Genomic DNA, 16,531 nt, shown 5'->3' on the forward strand with positions numbered 1-16,531 from the left:
CTTTCACTGGGTAGACAGAATAGGCTTAGAATGGGGTGGGAGTAGATTTAAGTATACAGTAGTTAGTGTTTGACTGAACTTCCACTTTAATGTGCCTCCTTAACTTATTTTACTATTTACTAGAGCTGCACGATTAATCGTAAATTAATCGCAATCTCGATTCACCCCCCGGACGATCTCCAGGCCGGATGGCTCGCGATTTTCGGGTGCGGCCATAGGAAAGTCCCCGGCTTCGGCCTAGCTCCGGAGCGGCGGCCGTCTTGGTACACCCGGCGGCGGCTGTCTCGTCAGGAAGGGACGTTTCGTCGCCGCCATCTTGCTCCACCCCACACTCCTGTACAGTAATGTTAGTTAGAAGAGGGGCACGTGGACATCTTGTTACACCCAACAGAGTAATAACTTTCACAGTTATTTTCAACACAAAACGGAGCTTATATGCTTAAATAAAGTATATGAAAATCTGACAGACTGTTTACATGTTAAATTTTAAAAGCAGCAGCAAACCTGCTGACCTTACATGCTTGCTAATGTGACAGAACAGCTCACATTTAGTTAAATGTGAAAATCAGAGCTGTTCTTTCACATTAGCAAGCATGCAAGGTCAGCAGGTTTGCAGCGGCTTTTAAAATTTAACATGTAAACAGTCCGTCAGATTTACATATACTGTATTTAAGCACATAAGCTCCGTTTTGTGTTGAAAATAACTTTAAAGTGGTAGTATACTCTGTACTACCACTTTTACCTACAGGTAAGCCTATAATAAGGCTTACCTGTAGGTATAAAGACTTGGCAAGATTCAGGATGGCGAGCGCATACTTGCGGCGGCGTAGCTTATGGCATTTAGGCTACGCCGCCGTAAGTTAGCGAGGCAAGTACATGATTTACAATGTACTTGCCTGCTAAGTTACGGCGGCGTAGCCTAAAGCGGGCGGGCGTCTAATTCAAATTTGGCTGAGGGGGCGTGTTTTATGATAATTAGGCTTGACCCGACGTTTTTTTGGAACTGCGCATGCGCCGTGCGCCTACGTTTCCCAGTGTGCATTGCGGCTAAGTCCGCCGCACGGGCCTATTGATTTCGACGTAAACGACGTAAATCCCTATTCACGGACGACTTACGCAAACAACGTAAAATTTTCTAATTTTGACGCGGGAACAGCGGCCATACTTAACATTACTATTCCATCTATAAGATGGAATAACTTTAGGCCTGCTAATGCGTTACGTAAACGGCGTATCTGTACTGCGTCGGCCGGGCGTACATTTGTGAATAGGTGTATCTACTGATTTACATATTCTACGCCGACCGCAATGGAAGCGCCACCTAGCGGTCAGCCTAAAAATGACACTTTAGGATACGAGGGTGCAAGACACTTACGTCGCTCATATCGGAGCCTAATTTAAGCGTATCTGGTTACCAGAATACGCATAAATTAGCGCCGACGCAAATTCTGACTTAGGCTGGCGTATCTACTGATACGCCAGCCTAAGTCTCTCCGAATCTGGCTAAATATCTCCTAAACCTGAACGGTTTAGGAGATATTCCCCCAGCAATGCGCCGCTGACTGCAGCGGCGCATCCGCAGCGGGGATCCTCGGCTAAAGGTCCGGCAGCCGCCAGACCTTGCTGGCAAGAAGTCTCCCGCGCGTAACGACATCGACGCTCCAGCCACTCACAGCGATGGAGCGGCGATACCCGGAAGACACGCCGAGGCAAGATGACATCTCCCTCAGCGTGGACCAGGTAAGTTCCCTACGACTCGTTCCAAGGTAAGTATTTCATAATGAGCTAGTTTGCGGTGCATACTAGCTCATTATGGCTTTTGCCTTTCAGGTAGGTTTAAAAAAAAAAAAAACAAGAACGGGGTTTACTACCACTTTGAATAATTTTTGGGGGAGAATCGTGAGAGAATCATGATCCTTATTTTATGCAAAAGAATCGCGATTCTCATTTTTCCCAGAATCGTGCAGCTCTACTATTTACCTACATATTTTTATTTATTTTTTACTTTTTCCCATGCTCACTATTCAAATAGAATGTATTAACCTCTTATACACTGAAGTTTAACTAATGGGCTTATAGGATGATCTGGTTAATATGACTCGTGTCTTCCCCTTTGTTTCTCAGTGAAATGACCTTAAAATTCCTGGAGCCCACTGGAGGTGAAAGTATAGCTCCCCTTTCAACTATCAGCCTAATTGTGGGATACTGTCACTTGAGTGTCACAATGCACCTCAAACATTTATTTAAACATATATTTAGAGGATAATAATACACCTAATGTATACGGTAATTGCTCTCTCATATTAATAATATAGCTGTGGATTGTGTATAATAACAGCGCATATGTAAAATAGAAGTCACACTTACTACTGGTTTACCGGCTGCCTCTGACAGTGATCAGAAAAAAAGGATATAGTAGCTGAATAAGGGCATAGCAAACAAAGATTCAGCTGCCAACACCATATAAAATGTAATTAAGAGCTACTCTGAACACTAAGAGCATTATTTACTCTGGAAATTGTAGTATAATAATAGGCAGCGTCCTCCTTTTTATAGACTCGAGACGGGATAATGACTTTCTATGTCTAGAACATGTCTATCCACATGATGCCTGGCCTGCATCAGCATGGAAAGACATTGTTCTCTATACAGCATCTGCAAGAATTTGTAAGAAGCTGTATTCTCCCGCGTCCTGAGGTCTGTCATGTGACAGGATTGTGTACAAACATTGTAACAAGTAAATTATGCGCAAAAGCTCAGAATATTAGTATCACAGCAGCATAGTCAGTGTTAACAGCACATAGAACAAATGTCTGGGGACAGAGAAAGTTCAGGCTGTTCTAGTGGTGGTTGGGAGGTATGCTTGTATGCTTTGATGGGAGTATGCTCTCAGGGCTGCCGTCAGCATTAGCTTAAAAAAGGAATGCGGCAGCTGTGTCATTCGCTGCCCAGCATTCGGAAACGCGTCGCTTGCCTGGTGACGTCATCACCCATCGCCCGCTGGTATACCCGAGCATGCAGTGCCTACTGAGGATCGTCCCGTCCACCGAAACCACCCGCTACCATCAGCGGCAGAAGGATTGATCCCCCCTCACTCCACAGCGCTACACCAGGGACCTGATGTAGGATGTAACAAGATGCACCAGATGACATCTACCTCTCCTTTCTGGAGAACCCTACCTATATGCCTGTTCCCTACCACCAAAATGTGAGTGGTTTTTAACCTTTGGCTTTTTTTTAAATAAAAACTGTTTTAAAAGTATTGCACCCAGAGGCGCCTCTCTCCTTGCTTGTGTACAAACATTGCAGGCTAAAAGTATCACACGGGCGGCCCGTTCAGGTCCGCCTGCCAGTTTTTTAGGCGGACCTGAACGGGCGCTCCGTGCTCCTCTATTGAGCCGCGGATGTCAGCGGTGACATTCCCTCTGACATCTGACCCGCTCCGATCCGACAAAGTGTGAAGGAGGAAAAACCTACTTTTCCATCCGTCTGGCGGATCGGTTGAACATTGACATACGGTCCGTGTTCATCCGATCCCCCCATAGGGGAGAGCGGAGAAAAGACAGGGCGGTCCCTGCACAGTGTGCGGGGACCGCCCTGTCATCCGCCGGCTCAGCGGGGATCAACAGAGCGATCCCCGCTGAGCAAGCAGAGGTTCACGGGGCAGATCATTACTGATCCGCCCTGTGTGAAATGGGCCATACACGATATATAAAAAGACTTCCAATATTTCAACACCCACTCCTTCCTAAAGGTGCGTTCTTTTAAATGCAGACAATAAACTGATCACTACTATATTATACAAAATACTGTAAAATTAAAAATGTAAAATATTCCTACATGGCATCACTGATCTGCCTCTTCTATTTGTGACCACTGATCAGAATTGGATAACCCTAGCTCCTGTCACTCATCCATCTCCGCCCTCCCTTACCAAAACTACCCTTCCCCCCACCCCCTACAGTATCTCACAAAAGTGAGTACACCCCTCACATTTTTGTAAATATTTTATTACATCTTTTCATGTGAGAACACTAAAGAAATAGCACTCTGCTACAATATAAAGTAGTGCATGTCTCTGAATGATGGTTAAGGAGAGTGTGTATGTAAGGCCCCATCCAATGTGCCCAACACCGGGCCAACTAAGAGAAGGCCCACATTCCATAAAGTGTGTAAGAATGGGAGAATGGCTATGCAGGTTTTCATGGGCCGCAGGTTTATAAATCTGGCAGGAGCCTAGACAGGTGAGTAGAAGACTTTAGGGGTAGTGGGGAATAATTCATTATATAAAAAAAACATAGTTACTGTATCTTTTAAGTCTATTCCTTTTTGGTAATTTTTTATAGCTATATTTTTTATTCAGATTTTTTTACAAATATATATTCAATATATGAGAAAGGTTTCCTAGAGCACTATGGACCAGCCAGAGAGACAGCCCAGCACAGCTGCTTGTTTTGAGGAAGAATCTGACTGCCTGAAACTTTGGACTAGGATTTTGTCTGTGGATTCTAAGACCCCATACACACTATTAGATTTTCTGCAGATTTTTGTCTTCAGATTTACCAAAACCATATACCATATTTATCTGCGTATACCGCACACTTTTTTGCCCTGAAAATCAGGGCAAAATCGTGGGTGCGCGGTATACGCCGATACCCGCTTTCCCGGGCCGAGTTTGAATACTGCGCCGACATATACCAAGCGCAGTACACTCGTGTATTGTCGGGCAGTCTCGGCTCCTCTCGCGCTGACGTCCTGGTCGTACAGGACGTCAGCGCGGTAGTAGCCGAGCCTGCCCGACAATACACGAGTGTACTGAGCTCTGTATATGTCGTCGCAGTATTCAAACTCGGCGCGGGAAACGAGCGGGGAGGACGCGAGGACGCCGCAGAAGGACACCGGACCCGACGAAGAGGACACCCGAAGCCGCAGACCGACGCCGGACCCGACGAGGCCGCCGATGGATGCCGCGCAAGACACCAAAACTGTAAGTACAAAAAAAAAATTTCCACAGGAATTCGGGGCAACTTTAGAGGTGCGCGCTATACGCGGGAGCGCGCTATACCCCAATAAATACGGTAATATGAGGTCAAACCTTAAGAGTTGGTATGCAATCAGGCAGGCCCTTTCACACTACATGGTTTTGGTAAATCTGAAGACAAGAATCTGCAGAAAATCTAATAGTGTGTATGGGGTCTTAGAAGACTTTAGGACTGTGGCTCCCTGGAGGACACACAGTGTGGACAGGTAAGTGAATGAATGAATGAATGACTTGTATAGCGCTACACATGCGAACTGAATCGCCTCTGGGCGCTTTTTCCAACCAGTGTCTGCTTGGCTGGTGCGGTCATTTTACCCCGTAGGATCTCGACACGCTTGGGACACACAGTCATACACACAGATATATATCTATCTATATATATATATTATATATATATATATATATATATACTGGGCCAATTTTTTTTGGACGGGATCCAATTTACCTACCAGCATGTCTTTTGGAGTGTGGGAGGAAACCGGAGTACCCGGAGAAAACCCACGCAGGCACAGGGAGAACATGCAAACTCCAAGCAGATGGTGTCGTGGTCGGGATTCGAACCAGCGACCCTTTTGCTGCTAGGCGAAAGTGCTACTCACTGCACCACTGTGCTGACCCAGTGTAACACCTTTAGGCCCCTTTCAGACTGGGGCAGGATGTGCAGTGGCGGTATAGCGCCGCTATTTTTAGCGGCGCAATACCAACTGAGTTGGCGCGGAATTGCGGCGGTATTCGGCCGATAGCGGTGCGGTATTAACCCCCACTAACGGCCGAAGGGTTAATACCGCCGGCAATGCGCCTCTGCAGAGGCGCATTACCACGGTTTCCCATTGCTTTCAATGGGAAGGAGCGGTGAAGGAGCGGTAAACACACCGCTCCTCTCGCCACTCCAAAGATGCTGCTGGCAGGACTTTTGTGCCGCCAGCGCATCGCCTCAGTGTGAAAGCCCTCGGGCTTTCACACTGAGACTGCAGGGCAGGAGTTTTTCAGGCGGTATTTAGGCGCTATTTTTCAGCGCTAAACCACCTGAAAAACTCCTCAGTGTGAAAGGGGCTATAGGGAGGGAGAGGGTAATCATTTAAAGTGTAATTGAATAAATGAACAGTTAGGCTTCATTTCCATGGATGTTTTTACAGCCACTTTTCTGAGCCCACCATGACGTTTTTGAGCTGTAGATGGCTGAGCTGTAGATGGCTGAGCTGTTTTTAAGCTGCAAAAAAAAAAAAACAGGACCAGTGCGTTCTGAAAGTCCAGCGTTTGAGCTGTAAAAACGCCAGACATTAAAAAACGCTCAAAAACTTGCAAAAATGCTCCAGCTCAAAAAAAATAAATAAATAAACAAACATGGACAGGTGTTTTTAAGCTGTAAAAAATGCTTAAAAAAGTGGCTGTAAAAACGTCCATGGAAATGAAGCCTTATCCTTTAATAATGGATTATATTTTTTTTTGATCATTGCAAGAGCCACATAGCGTTTCATTGCAGTTTCAACATTACATATTTCACCAAAAACTTAAGTGTGATCATTGCACTATTAAGAGATTTGTGGCCGATTCAGAGCACAGACGGGTTTTGTGCAGATAGGCACATTGACGAAGATCTCTGCCAGATCCATGCATCAAATCAAGAGAGCAGCTGCTAAAACACCATTACATAGCAGAAAACAGATATTTGAAGCTGCTGGTGCCTCTGGAGTCCCACGGACATTCGGCCACCACTAACCAATGCTCACAAGCAGAAACGGCTGCATTGGGCAGAGAAATATATGAAGACTAATTTTCAAACAGTTCTGTTTACTGATGAGTGCAGTGCAACCCTGGATGGTCCAGATGGATGGAGTAGTGGATGGTTGGTGGACGGCCACCCTGTTCCAACAAGGCTGCAACGTCAGCAAGGTGGTGGTGGAGTAATGTTTTGTACCGGAATCATGGGAAGAGAGCTGGTCGGCCCCTTTAGGGTCCCCGAAGGTGTAAAGATGACATCTGCAAAGTATGTGGCGTTCCTGACTGACCACTTCCTTCCCTGGTACAGAAGGAAGAACTATGCTTTCCGTAACAAAATCATCTTCATGCATGACAATGCACCATCTCATGCTGCAAAGAATACCCCTGCATTAATGACTGCTATGGGGATAAAAGGAGAGAAAGTCATGGTGTGGCCTCCATCCTCCCCTGACCTCAATCGTATTGAGAACCTTTGGAGCATCCTCAAGCAAAAGATCTATGAGGGTGGGAGGCAGTTTACATTCACACAGCCGCTCTGGGAGGCTATTCTGACATCTTGCAAACAAATTCAAGCAGAAACTGTCCAAAAAACTCAAAAGTTCAATGGATGCAAGACTTGTGAAGCTGCTATCAAATAAGGGGTCCTATGTTAAAATGTAACGTGATCTGTTAAAATGTTTAAAAAGTTAAAGTGGTTGTAAACCCTTTATAACTACTTTAACCTACAGGTAAGCCTAGATTAAGCCTTACGTGTAGGTGCTTGAAATATCTCCCAGACCTGCACGGTCTAGGAGATATTTGCAAATCGCTGTATGGCGATTTGTTCTGCACATGCGCCAGAGTTAGAAAGGGCACGCTGTGCCCTTTCTAACTTGGGTCATGATGTGAGTGGCGTCACGCGACTCCGGCCACTCACAGAGCCCGAATTTGCGGCCCCAGAAGGAAGAGGGGTGAAGAATGGCCGCTCGCTACCCGCGAGCAAGACGGGACATCGCAGGCTTCTCCTGCAGGTAAGTGTCACATAATGGGCTACTATGTGATGTATAGTAGCCCATTATGCCTTACCTTTGCAGGGAAACAAAGAGGAAGTAACACCCATCAGGGTTTACTTCCTCTTTAAAATGTTGTTCAAAGTTTGATTGAAATAGCTTTTGATGTCAGTAAATCTGCTGCAAACACAACAAATTACAAATTTCAGTTCTTTACAACCTATAAAGTGTTTTGAAACTTACTGTGCATAATAATTTCGAACAGTGCATTGTAAGTTTTTTTATTTTGAGAAAGAAATCTTTTATCATTAAGAGGTTTGTTCAATAAAAATTTGAATTGTACACTTAATAGTTGATAACATGAGAATTATGCTGACTGTCGTTTACATCAATCATTTAGGTAAATGAGAAAAATATCATTGGCATAATAATTTGGAACAGGGTGTAAAAAACTGTTTTTCCTCTCCCCCAGACGAAACAAGTTATTTTCAGGCGTTGGCCTTAATTACTTAGGGCCAGATTCAGGTAGAATTCCGGCGGCTTAACGTATTGCATTTACGTTACACCGCCGCAAGTTTTACGGGCAAGTGCTTGATTCACAAAGCACTTGCCTGTAAACTTGCGGCAGCGTAGCGTAAATCCGTCCGGCGCAAGCCCGCCTAATTCAAATGGGGCATGTATCATTTAAATTAGGCGCGTTCCCGCGCCGAACGTACTGCGCATGCTCCGTTTTGAAATTTCCCACCGTGCTTTGCGCGAAATGACGTCGCACCAACGTAAATTTTTGAACGGCGACGTGCGTTACGTCCTTTCCTATTCACGGACGACTTACGCAAAAAAAAAAAAATTTAAATTTGACGCGGGAACGACGGCCATACTTTAACATAGCAAGTCTAAATATAAGCCAAGAAATAGCAGCTGTAACTATACGCCGGGAAAAGCCGACTAGCGACGACCGTGCGTACCTTCGTGGATCGCAGTAAACAGCTAATTAGCATACCCGACGCGGAAAACTACGCAAACTCCACCCAGCGGGCGCCGAAGTATTACACCTACGATCCGAAGGCGTACGAAGCCGTACGCCTGTCGGATCGAAGGCAGAAGCCGTCGTATCTTGGTTTGAGAATTAAAACTAAAGATACGATGCGGCAAATTTGAAAGTACGCCGGAGTATCAGCAGATACTCCGGCGTACTTCTTCTGTGAATCTGGCCCTTAGTATTTCACTGTGAAGAGCAAAAAATTATATAGAGTACATTGGGCACTTTGATTAAGTACATGATTATGGAATGAGTTGGGCTCCATTCACACCTAGGCGATTTGACTCACGGGTGGAATCGGAGCGATTCTGCTCGCAATTCCAAATTGTGGCAAAACGCAGGACGCGTTCGCGAAGCCCTTACTTCGTAATGGCACCCAAATCGTGGTGCGATTTTGCCTCGATAAATTGTGCTGTAATCGCGGCAAATCAAAAGGAGCTCCTGCTCTGCGATCGGGGTGTTATTAAGAAGTAATGGCATCACAAACACACCCTGAGTTTTATTGCAATTTTGTATTCAGCCCGCTATTCAAATTGCCTAGGTGTGAATGGAGCCTTAATTTTTTTCCCTAACACTCTGGGGTCCAATAATATATGTTTTCATACAAGATTCACACATTTTCCCAATTGAATCCAATTAGAAAATGTGTGAGTATTTTGATGAAGAATACAGGACTATAGCAGGCATTATAAATGGTCAGAGTCCTTTTCAACTCCGGAGCTTTTCATGACATTCATAACAGAGTCACGACTTTACCAGGAATGTCTTAATTGGCTCGTTGTGTTAGAGGACAAGTAGAAGACTTGTTTTATTTAAATCCCAAGATGCATTTATTGAACTTGAGCTCTGACTGACAGATCTGCTCTGACTTTCACCCCATGGGAACTCTGTCATAAGACCAGTTTCTATCATGTTGTGATGCCCACACTCAAACAAATTTTCTTTACAGAAAAACGAATTTAGCAATTTCCTTCAAATCTACTGTTGTGTTAGGAAAAAAGATGAGCCAAATTCTCTCAGACAGTATGGCAAGTGCATTGGTGGAAAGACAAAAGAGTGGTAAGTTTATATACCAAAATAATTCTTGTGGGCTGCAACTGTCCAAACACATTCTATAATTCCACATCTGGGCCTCACAAAGGCCTTTCTTTGGCAAATGACCCAAAACTTTCCATCAAGATAGGCCATGATAGGTCATGGGTACCGATGTGGACTGGTACATAGAAAAAAACATACTACTCACATAGGCCTATGCACTTAATCAATGCAAGGAACAATGGGCCAGATTCACAGAACAAATTCCCCCGGAGTATCTACTGATACTCCGGCGTATTTTCAAATTTGCCGCGTCGTATCATAGTTTGTGATTCACAAACAAGATACAACGGCTTTTGGCTAAGATCCGACAGGCTTGCGGCTTCGTAGGCCTTCGGATCTTAGGCTGCAATATTTCGGCCGCCGCTGGGTGGAGTTTGCGTTGTTTTCCAGCGTTGGGTATGCAAATTAGCATTTACGGCGATCCACGAACCTACTTGCGTGCGTAACGTCGTTTTTTCCCGTCGCAAAGTTAAGCAATCTTTTTCATTGCTTAACTTTACACCAGCCATGTTAAAGTATGGCCGTCGTTCCCGCTTCAAATTTAAATTTTTTTATTTATTTTTTTCGGCGTAAGTACGTTATGCACGTCGCCATTTACAAACACGTCAGGGCGCCGTAATTTCGCGCAAAGCACATCAGGAAAATTGCGAACGGAGCATGCGCAGAACGTTCAGCGCGGGAGCACGCCTAATTTAAATGTTACCCGCCCCATTTGAATTAGGCGGGCTTGCGCCGGACGTCTTTACGATACACCGCTGCAAGTTTACAGGTAAGTGTTTTGTGAATCAGGCACTTGCGCTGAAAACTTGCAGCGGTGTAACGTAAACACGATACGTTACGCCGCCGGAGTTCTACGAGAATCTGGCCCAATGTGTATTGTGCAAAGTGTAGCACCAAATACGAATCTTCTACAGAGCGACTGTCTTCTGCAGATATTTATTCGAGACAGGCTGTTATAGGTTAGTGTCCTATTTACTGAGTAAAGCTGGATACACACTGTACAATTATCTTTAGATTTTTTCCTTTAAATTTACCAAAACCATTATAATAGGAGGTCAAATCTAAACACTTTCAATTTGTATGCAATCAGGCAGGCCCTTTCACTACATAGTTGAAGGAAAATCAGGAGTCTTGGGTCATCCCATTACACTTGTAAATAAGCTAGACAGTGGGCGAGTCAGAATGTGACTCAGGTCCTTCCACTACCCTTGAATAAACGACATAGCAGGCAGGTCAGACCAGGACTATTGGGGCCTCTTACTACACTTTTAAACAAACTAGACAGTGGATGCCTCAGAATCGGAACCCGGGTCCGCAGGTAGAACCGAGACAATCGGGTCCTCTTGATACACTTGTGAATAGTCTACACAGTGGGCGGGTAAGACCAGAACTTTTGGGTCCTCCTACTAAACTTGTGAACAAACTAGACACTAGTGGATCTGTCAGAATGGCACCAAGGTACTCCCACTACACTTGTGAATGAACTACACAGTGGGCAGGTAGGATCAGGTCTCTTGGGTCCTCTTACTACACTTGTGAATGGTCTACACAGTTGGTGGGTCAGACCAGGACTCCGGAGTCCTCCAAATTCACTTATGAAAGAGCTACACAGGGCCATTAAAACACCAGTATCTGGCGGAAGAGGAGGAACAGTGGCCACCAACCTTATGAAACAAAGACGAATGATTCCTTATTATGCAGGAGTCGCCGAGATGTGATTTCCCAACGGCTGGATGACTGTTTAGAAAGATTAATTAAATTGCTCAAAAGGTAAGAAATTACTTATCAAAATAGGTGGAAAAAAAATTCTGCCCAGATTTCAACTCTAAATCCTGTTTGCCTTTTTGTATTATTTCCAGAGATACAGAGAACATCTTTTAGGATATAACCTTTTATCTCTGCATTTTATACCCTACACTTGCTCTTAATAAAGCCTTTACACCAGGCTTTCCCAAAATCTTTAGACCAGAGGAATTCTTGAAATATTTTTTAGGTCTAGGGCACCCTTTCTCAACCTTTTAACCCTAGAGAAACCCTTAAAATATTTTTCAGTTCTCAGGGAACCCCAGATAAAATAATTAATCTGGTTCAGCGGTAACAATGTTCCTTACATTGGAGGTCAGTGGTAAGAATTACCCTTATATTGGTGGTAAATGGGAAGAACGTACTTTACACTGGTAATCAGAATGCCACCCTGGCAGCTAAAAGATAATTAGTGTCATGCTACTGGCTCTGTCAAGTGGCACTGAACCTAGAACTATGCAGTTACCATCAAATGAGAGGTCAATAAGCTACAGCTCAAGGTACCCCTAGGGTTGCATTGAACCCTGGCTGAGAATGACTGGTCTAGGAGAAACCCTGCTTAATGCAATTTATTGCGGACCATTGGGAAAAAATGCCCCCTTACAGTGGTGGTCAGAATGCCATTAGAGACAGCTAAAAACATCTTTGATATTGTACTACTGGCTCTTTCAAGTGCCATTAGCACCAGAACTATATAGGTAGTGCCAAATGGGTAGTCAAATCAGTTACAGCTCAAGGAACCCCCTAGCCACTCCTGATGAAACATTAGGGTTCCATGGAACCCTGGTTGAGAAATCTGGTGTGCTCTAGATCGTGTAAACTCAGCTTTGTTTACAATAAGCTTATTTACATCTGTAACATAGAAACAGACAAGGACTAAAGCCTTGTATACACTACTAGTTTTCTACTAGCTGGTCGGCAGACCTTTTTGGTCCTGCCCCTTCGACAGAGCCCGGGCAAATGGCCGCCTTCTGTCAGTCCGGTAGCAGTACACCAGGGCTGACTGTTAAGACAATTTCTATTGAACCGGACGATGCTGCCTGACATTCAGTCTGTGTGTACTGGGCTTTAGAGAAAGGAAAACATATGGTTTATATAGCTTGGGTTCAATGTTTACAGTGTCAAAAGCAAAACATAATTATTTCTATGCTGTGCTACACTCATTTAATCACTATAGCTCACAAACTTCTAGAAGCAGGCAGCCCCTGCACAAGTTTAGTTACATGGAAAACACATGACAAACAGCTGAGAACAAGGAAAGCATTAGGGATACCTAATGATTACATTAGAGTTGCATTCTGCTTTCCATAAGTCATATGGGACAGGTGAGATGGACAAGTCTTACAATAATTTGTATCAGACTAGCCTTCTTCAGCAGTTTGTGATCTCCATGAATTACATAAGTGCACTGCAGCATGTAATCTTCAGTTATAGTCCTTGGCACTAAAGATTATGTACATGCAGCAAACTTGTGTTCAATTTTTGTCTGCAGTTACAGGACAATTTGCCATGAGTATGAACAATCCAAAGGTTACTCTGGCTGCCTGTGACAAGAACTCAAAACACATTGGGGAAAAAAACTGAGGCAAAATTTTTGAAAAGCTGCTCCAGGTGAGTGAGTCTCTGGTTAATCCCCACATACACTAGTCCGGTGCTAGCCCAGCTTGCATGCTGTGTAACGTGAAGAAATAATTCCGGACGGCTGCACTTCCAAAAATCCTTTTATTGAAGCTTCATATGACAAGTGGTTGACAGATGAAGCAGGGGACAAAGAGGTAGACTTGTTTCGCGCAAATATCAGCGCTTAGTCCAATGACTAAGCGCTGATATTTGTGCAAAAAAACGCGTATACATCTTTGTGCCCTGCTCCATCTGTCAACCACTTGTCATATGAAGCGTAGTGCAGCCGTCCGGAATTAGTTCTTCACGTGAGGTAAAAGGTTATTTATGCAAAGAGCTAAAATACAGTAATCCTTTAGGCTGGGTTCACAACACACCTATGCGAACTGGATGCAGATTTTGCATGACAGGAGATTGTGACCGGCTCTCTGGAGCCGATTCAGAGATCTCCGTTGCGGCTGCGGAGCGGCTTGCACAGGAACTTTGGCTCAGTTTCAGCGCCCAATTTAGGCAAAGATTCAGCCCTGAAATGTAGAACAGAGACGCACCGGACCCCTGCTGGGAGCCGCATTCGTCAGAGGTATGAGCCAAGCCTCAATAAAAATATAGGACATGCACACTCCTACTAAGCCACACATGGTTTCTGATTCTTCATTTGAGAAGTACTAAAATGTTATTTTTTCAGCCAGTATGCACTGGTTGTACACAGTCCTTATAGACTGTGAGCCGCAACATTATCTGTAAGTGTCATCTCACACCTAAGTATTCTCTATGTGTTAAAATTCAGGTTAGGACGAGTAGGAGATCAGTCAAATAAACCTTCCAGCATTCAGCCTAAAGTCAATACCTTCCTGTAAAGGGAACACTATATTAATGAAATTAATATTTTTCCTCTAAATAGCATGACACAAAATGCCAACTCAATAACAACAGTTACCCAAATAAGTATTTAAATTAACCAGAATCCAGTCAACCACAACCAGTTAATGTGAAAAATGCAGTTCTCAATCCACAGAGAAAGCAAGCTGGTTTCTTATTAACATTCACAGTGGTGTCTGGTGATATATTCATGGTGAGCGTACCGAATGAAGACAGCATGAAGCTAATTCTGCTGTACAAAGTAGCCAGACATTTATTAATGAGTAATAGCATGAACGTATGCACACTGGAAAGTTAAATATATTTAACATTAATACGTCATTTTGACCTTCACACACAGGCGGGACAAAATATTCTCAGCTATCCGAGTGAATAATTGAGAGAAATTGTTGAAAAAAGTAGAAAATGGCCAGACTTTTTCACAGCTACTAAATCAGCCATCATGGAAATGAAAACTGTTTCTTAGGAATAGGGGGCCTGATCCACAAAAACCTGGCGTAACTTAATTTTTCACGTTTAAGTTACACCGCCGCAAAATCTCTACCTAAGTGCCCGATCCACAAAGCACCTACCTAGAAATTTTGAGCGGTGTAACTTAAATCCGTCCGGCGCAAGGCGTTTCTAATCTAATGGGGCGAGTCCCATTTAAATTAGGCGCGCTTCCGCGCCGGACGTACTGCGCATGCTCCCGACGCGATTTTCCCGACGTGCATTGCGCGAAATTACGTTACGCTGAGTTTTGTAAATCGCGCCGGGTAAAAAAAGTTGCGTCGGGAAAAAGAAAAATTTTAAAAAAAAATTGACAGCGTCGCGGGAAAGAGGGGTCTACTTTTACATGTTGTACTAACGTTACACTTTGTAAAAGCAGCCCTAATTTTGCGACGGCAAACTAATACTTGCGGAGAAAAAACGAAGCGTAAAAGCTTCGTGGATCTCCGTAAGTGCCAATTTGCATACCGACGCTGGATTTCGGCGAGAAATGCCCCCAGCGGCGGCTGCGGTACTGCATCCTAAGATCCGACAGTGTAATTCCCTTACACATGTCGGATCTTCTGCCTATCTATGAGAAACTGATTCTGTGGATCAGTTCCATAGATAGAAACAGGGATACGACGGCGTATCAGTAGATACGACGGCGTATCCCTTTTGTGGATCAGGCCCAAAATTCTTGCTTGACCAGAGAGGACCACCACTTGCACACATTGATCATAATAGCAATTCATATACTAAATACTAAACACTTTGGGCGTATACAAAGAGACTGCCATTGCTACTGGTTCCACTTACCTCCATGATTGGATTAGAAGCCAACACTTTCTCTTCTATGTTTGCCTCGCTGTCAGAGCCGCTGACCGTGGCAAAATATCTCATGGCATACTTGGCAGAAACAGTCTTCCCTGCACCGGATTCCCCACTCACGATGATGGACTGGTTCCTCTCATCCCTGGACCACATTGTAAAAGGACAAAAATTATCCATGTTATATTTTGAATACACACAATGCACACACTGACACTTTCCCAACTAACTTGTTCAGATAATACCACAGCATTTACGCACTTAAAGGGGTGGTTCCCCCTAAAACACATTGCTAACAATAGATTCGTAAGACCCGTTACACTGCGGGTAGGCTGGCTTTTTTTTTTTTTTTTTAGTACATACCGAGATCTCCCCGTCTCGTCCCTTGTCGGTGGGCGTTCCTAGTTGATTGACGTTCCTCGGACGGGCGCGTACGTGACGTCACGACTTTCCGAAAGAAGCCGAACGTCGCTGCACATGCGCCGTATAGAGCCAACTCTATACGGCGCATGCGCAGCGACGTTCGGCTTCTTTCGGAAAGTCGTGACGTCACGTACGCGCCCGTCCGAGGAACGTCAATCAACTAGGAACGCCCACCGACAAGGGACGAGACGGGGAGATCTCGGTATGTACGAAAAAAAAAAAAAAAAAAAAAAGCCAGCCTACCCGCAGTGTAACGGGTCTTACGAATCTATTGTTAGAAATTAGTTTTAGGGGGAACCACCGCTTTAAAAACTAAAACATGCACAAATCACAAACCTTTGTATACAGAATTTCTATACCCACAGTCGAACCAAAGGAAGGCAAAGAAAACAAAAAAGCATGATCCAATTTGCTCCAAAAAAAAAAACATTCCCGATCCTTCACGCCCCAAGAGGCATTCAGATATTCCCTTGATCAGCTTTACCTATAAATGTTAGTATCCAGTTATACTTTGTACATTTAGCAAAGAATCCTTTTTTAAAACAATCTACTGAGCTGGCCAAAACCACCTCTGCAGTGAGTCTATTCCACATTTTCACAGCTCTTATTGTGAAGAAA

The 16,531-nt window shown here is 44.2% G+C and overlaps 1 protein-coding gene across 13 annotated transcripts in view; it reads right to left on the minus strand.

The window, feature by feature from the left end:
- Nucleotides 1-16,531, minus strand: part of MYO5A (myosin VA) — a 241,964-nt gene that overhangs the window by 121,779 nt on the left and 103,654 nt on the right. For all 13 annotated transcript variants that reach the window (XM_040342698.1, XM_040342697.1, XM_040342696.1 and 10 more), the window contains exon 5: nt 15,479-15,635. In XM_040342698.1, coding sequence (XP_040198632.1) covers nt 15,479-15,635 — 157 coding nt within the window. The remainder of the gene's footprint in view (nt 1-15,478; nt 15,636-16,531) is intronic.

Source organism: Rana temporaria, chromosome 3 (assembly GCF_905171775.1).
Source record: "Rana temporaria chromosome 3, aRanTem1.1, whole genome shotgun sequence".
Taxonomy (NCBI): domain Eukaryota; kingdom Metazoa; phylum Chordata; class Amphibia; order Anura; family Ranidae; genus Rana; species Rana temporaria.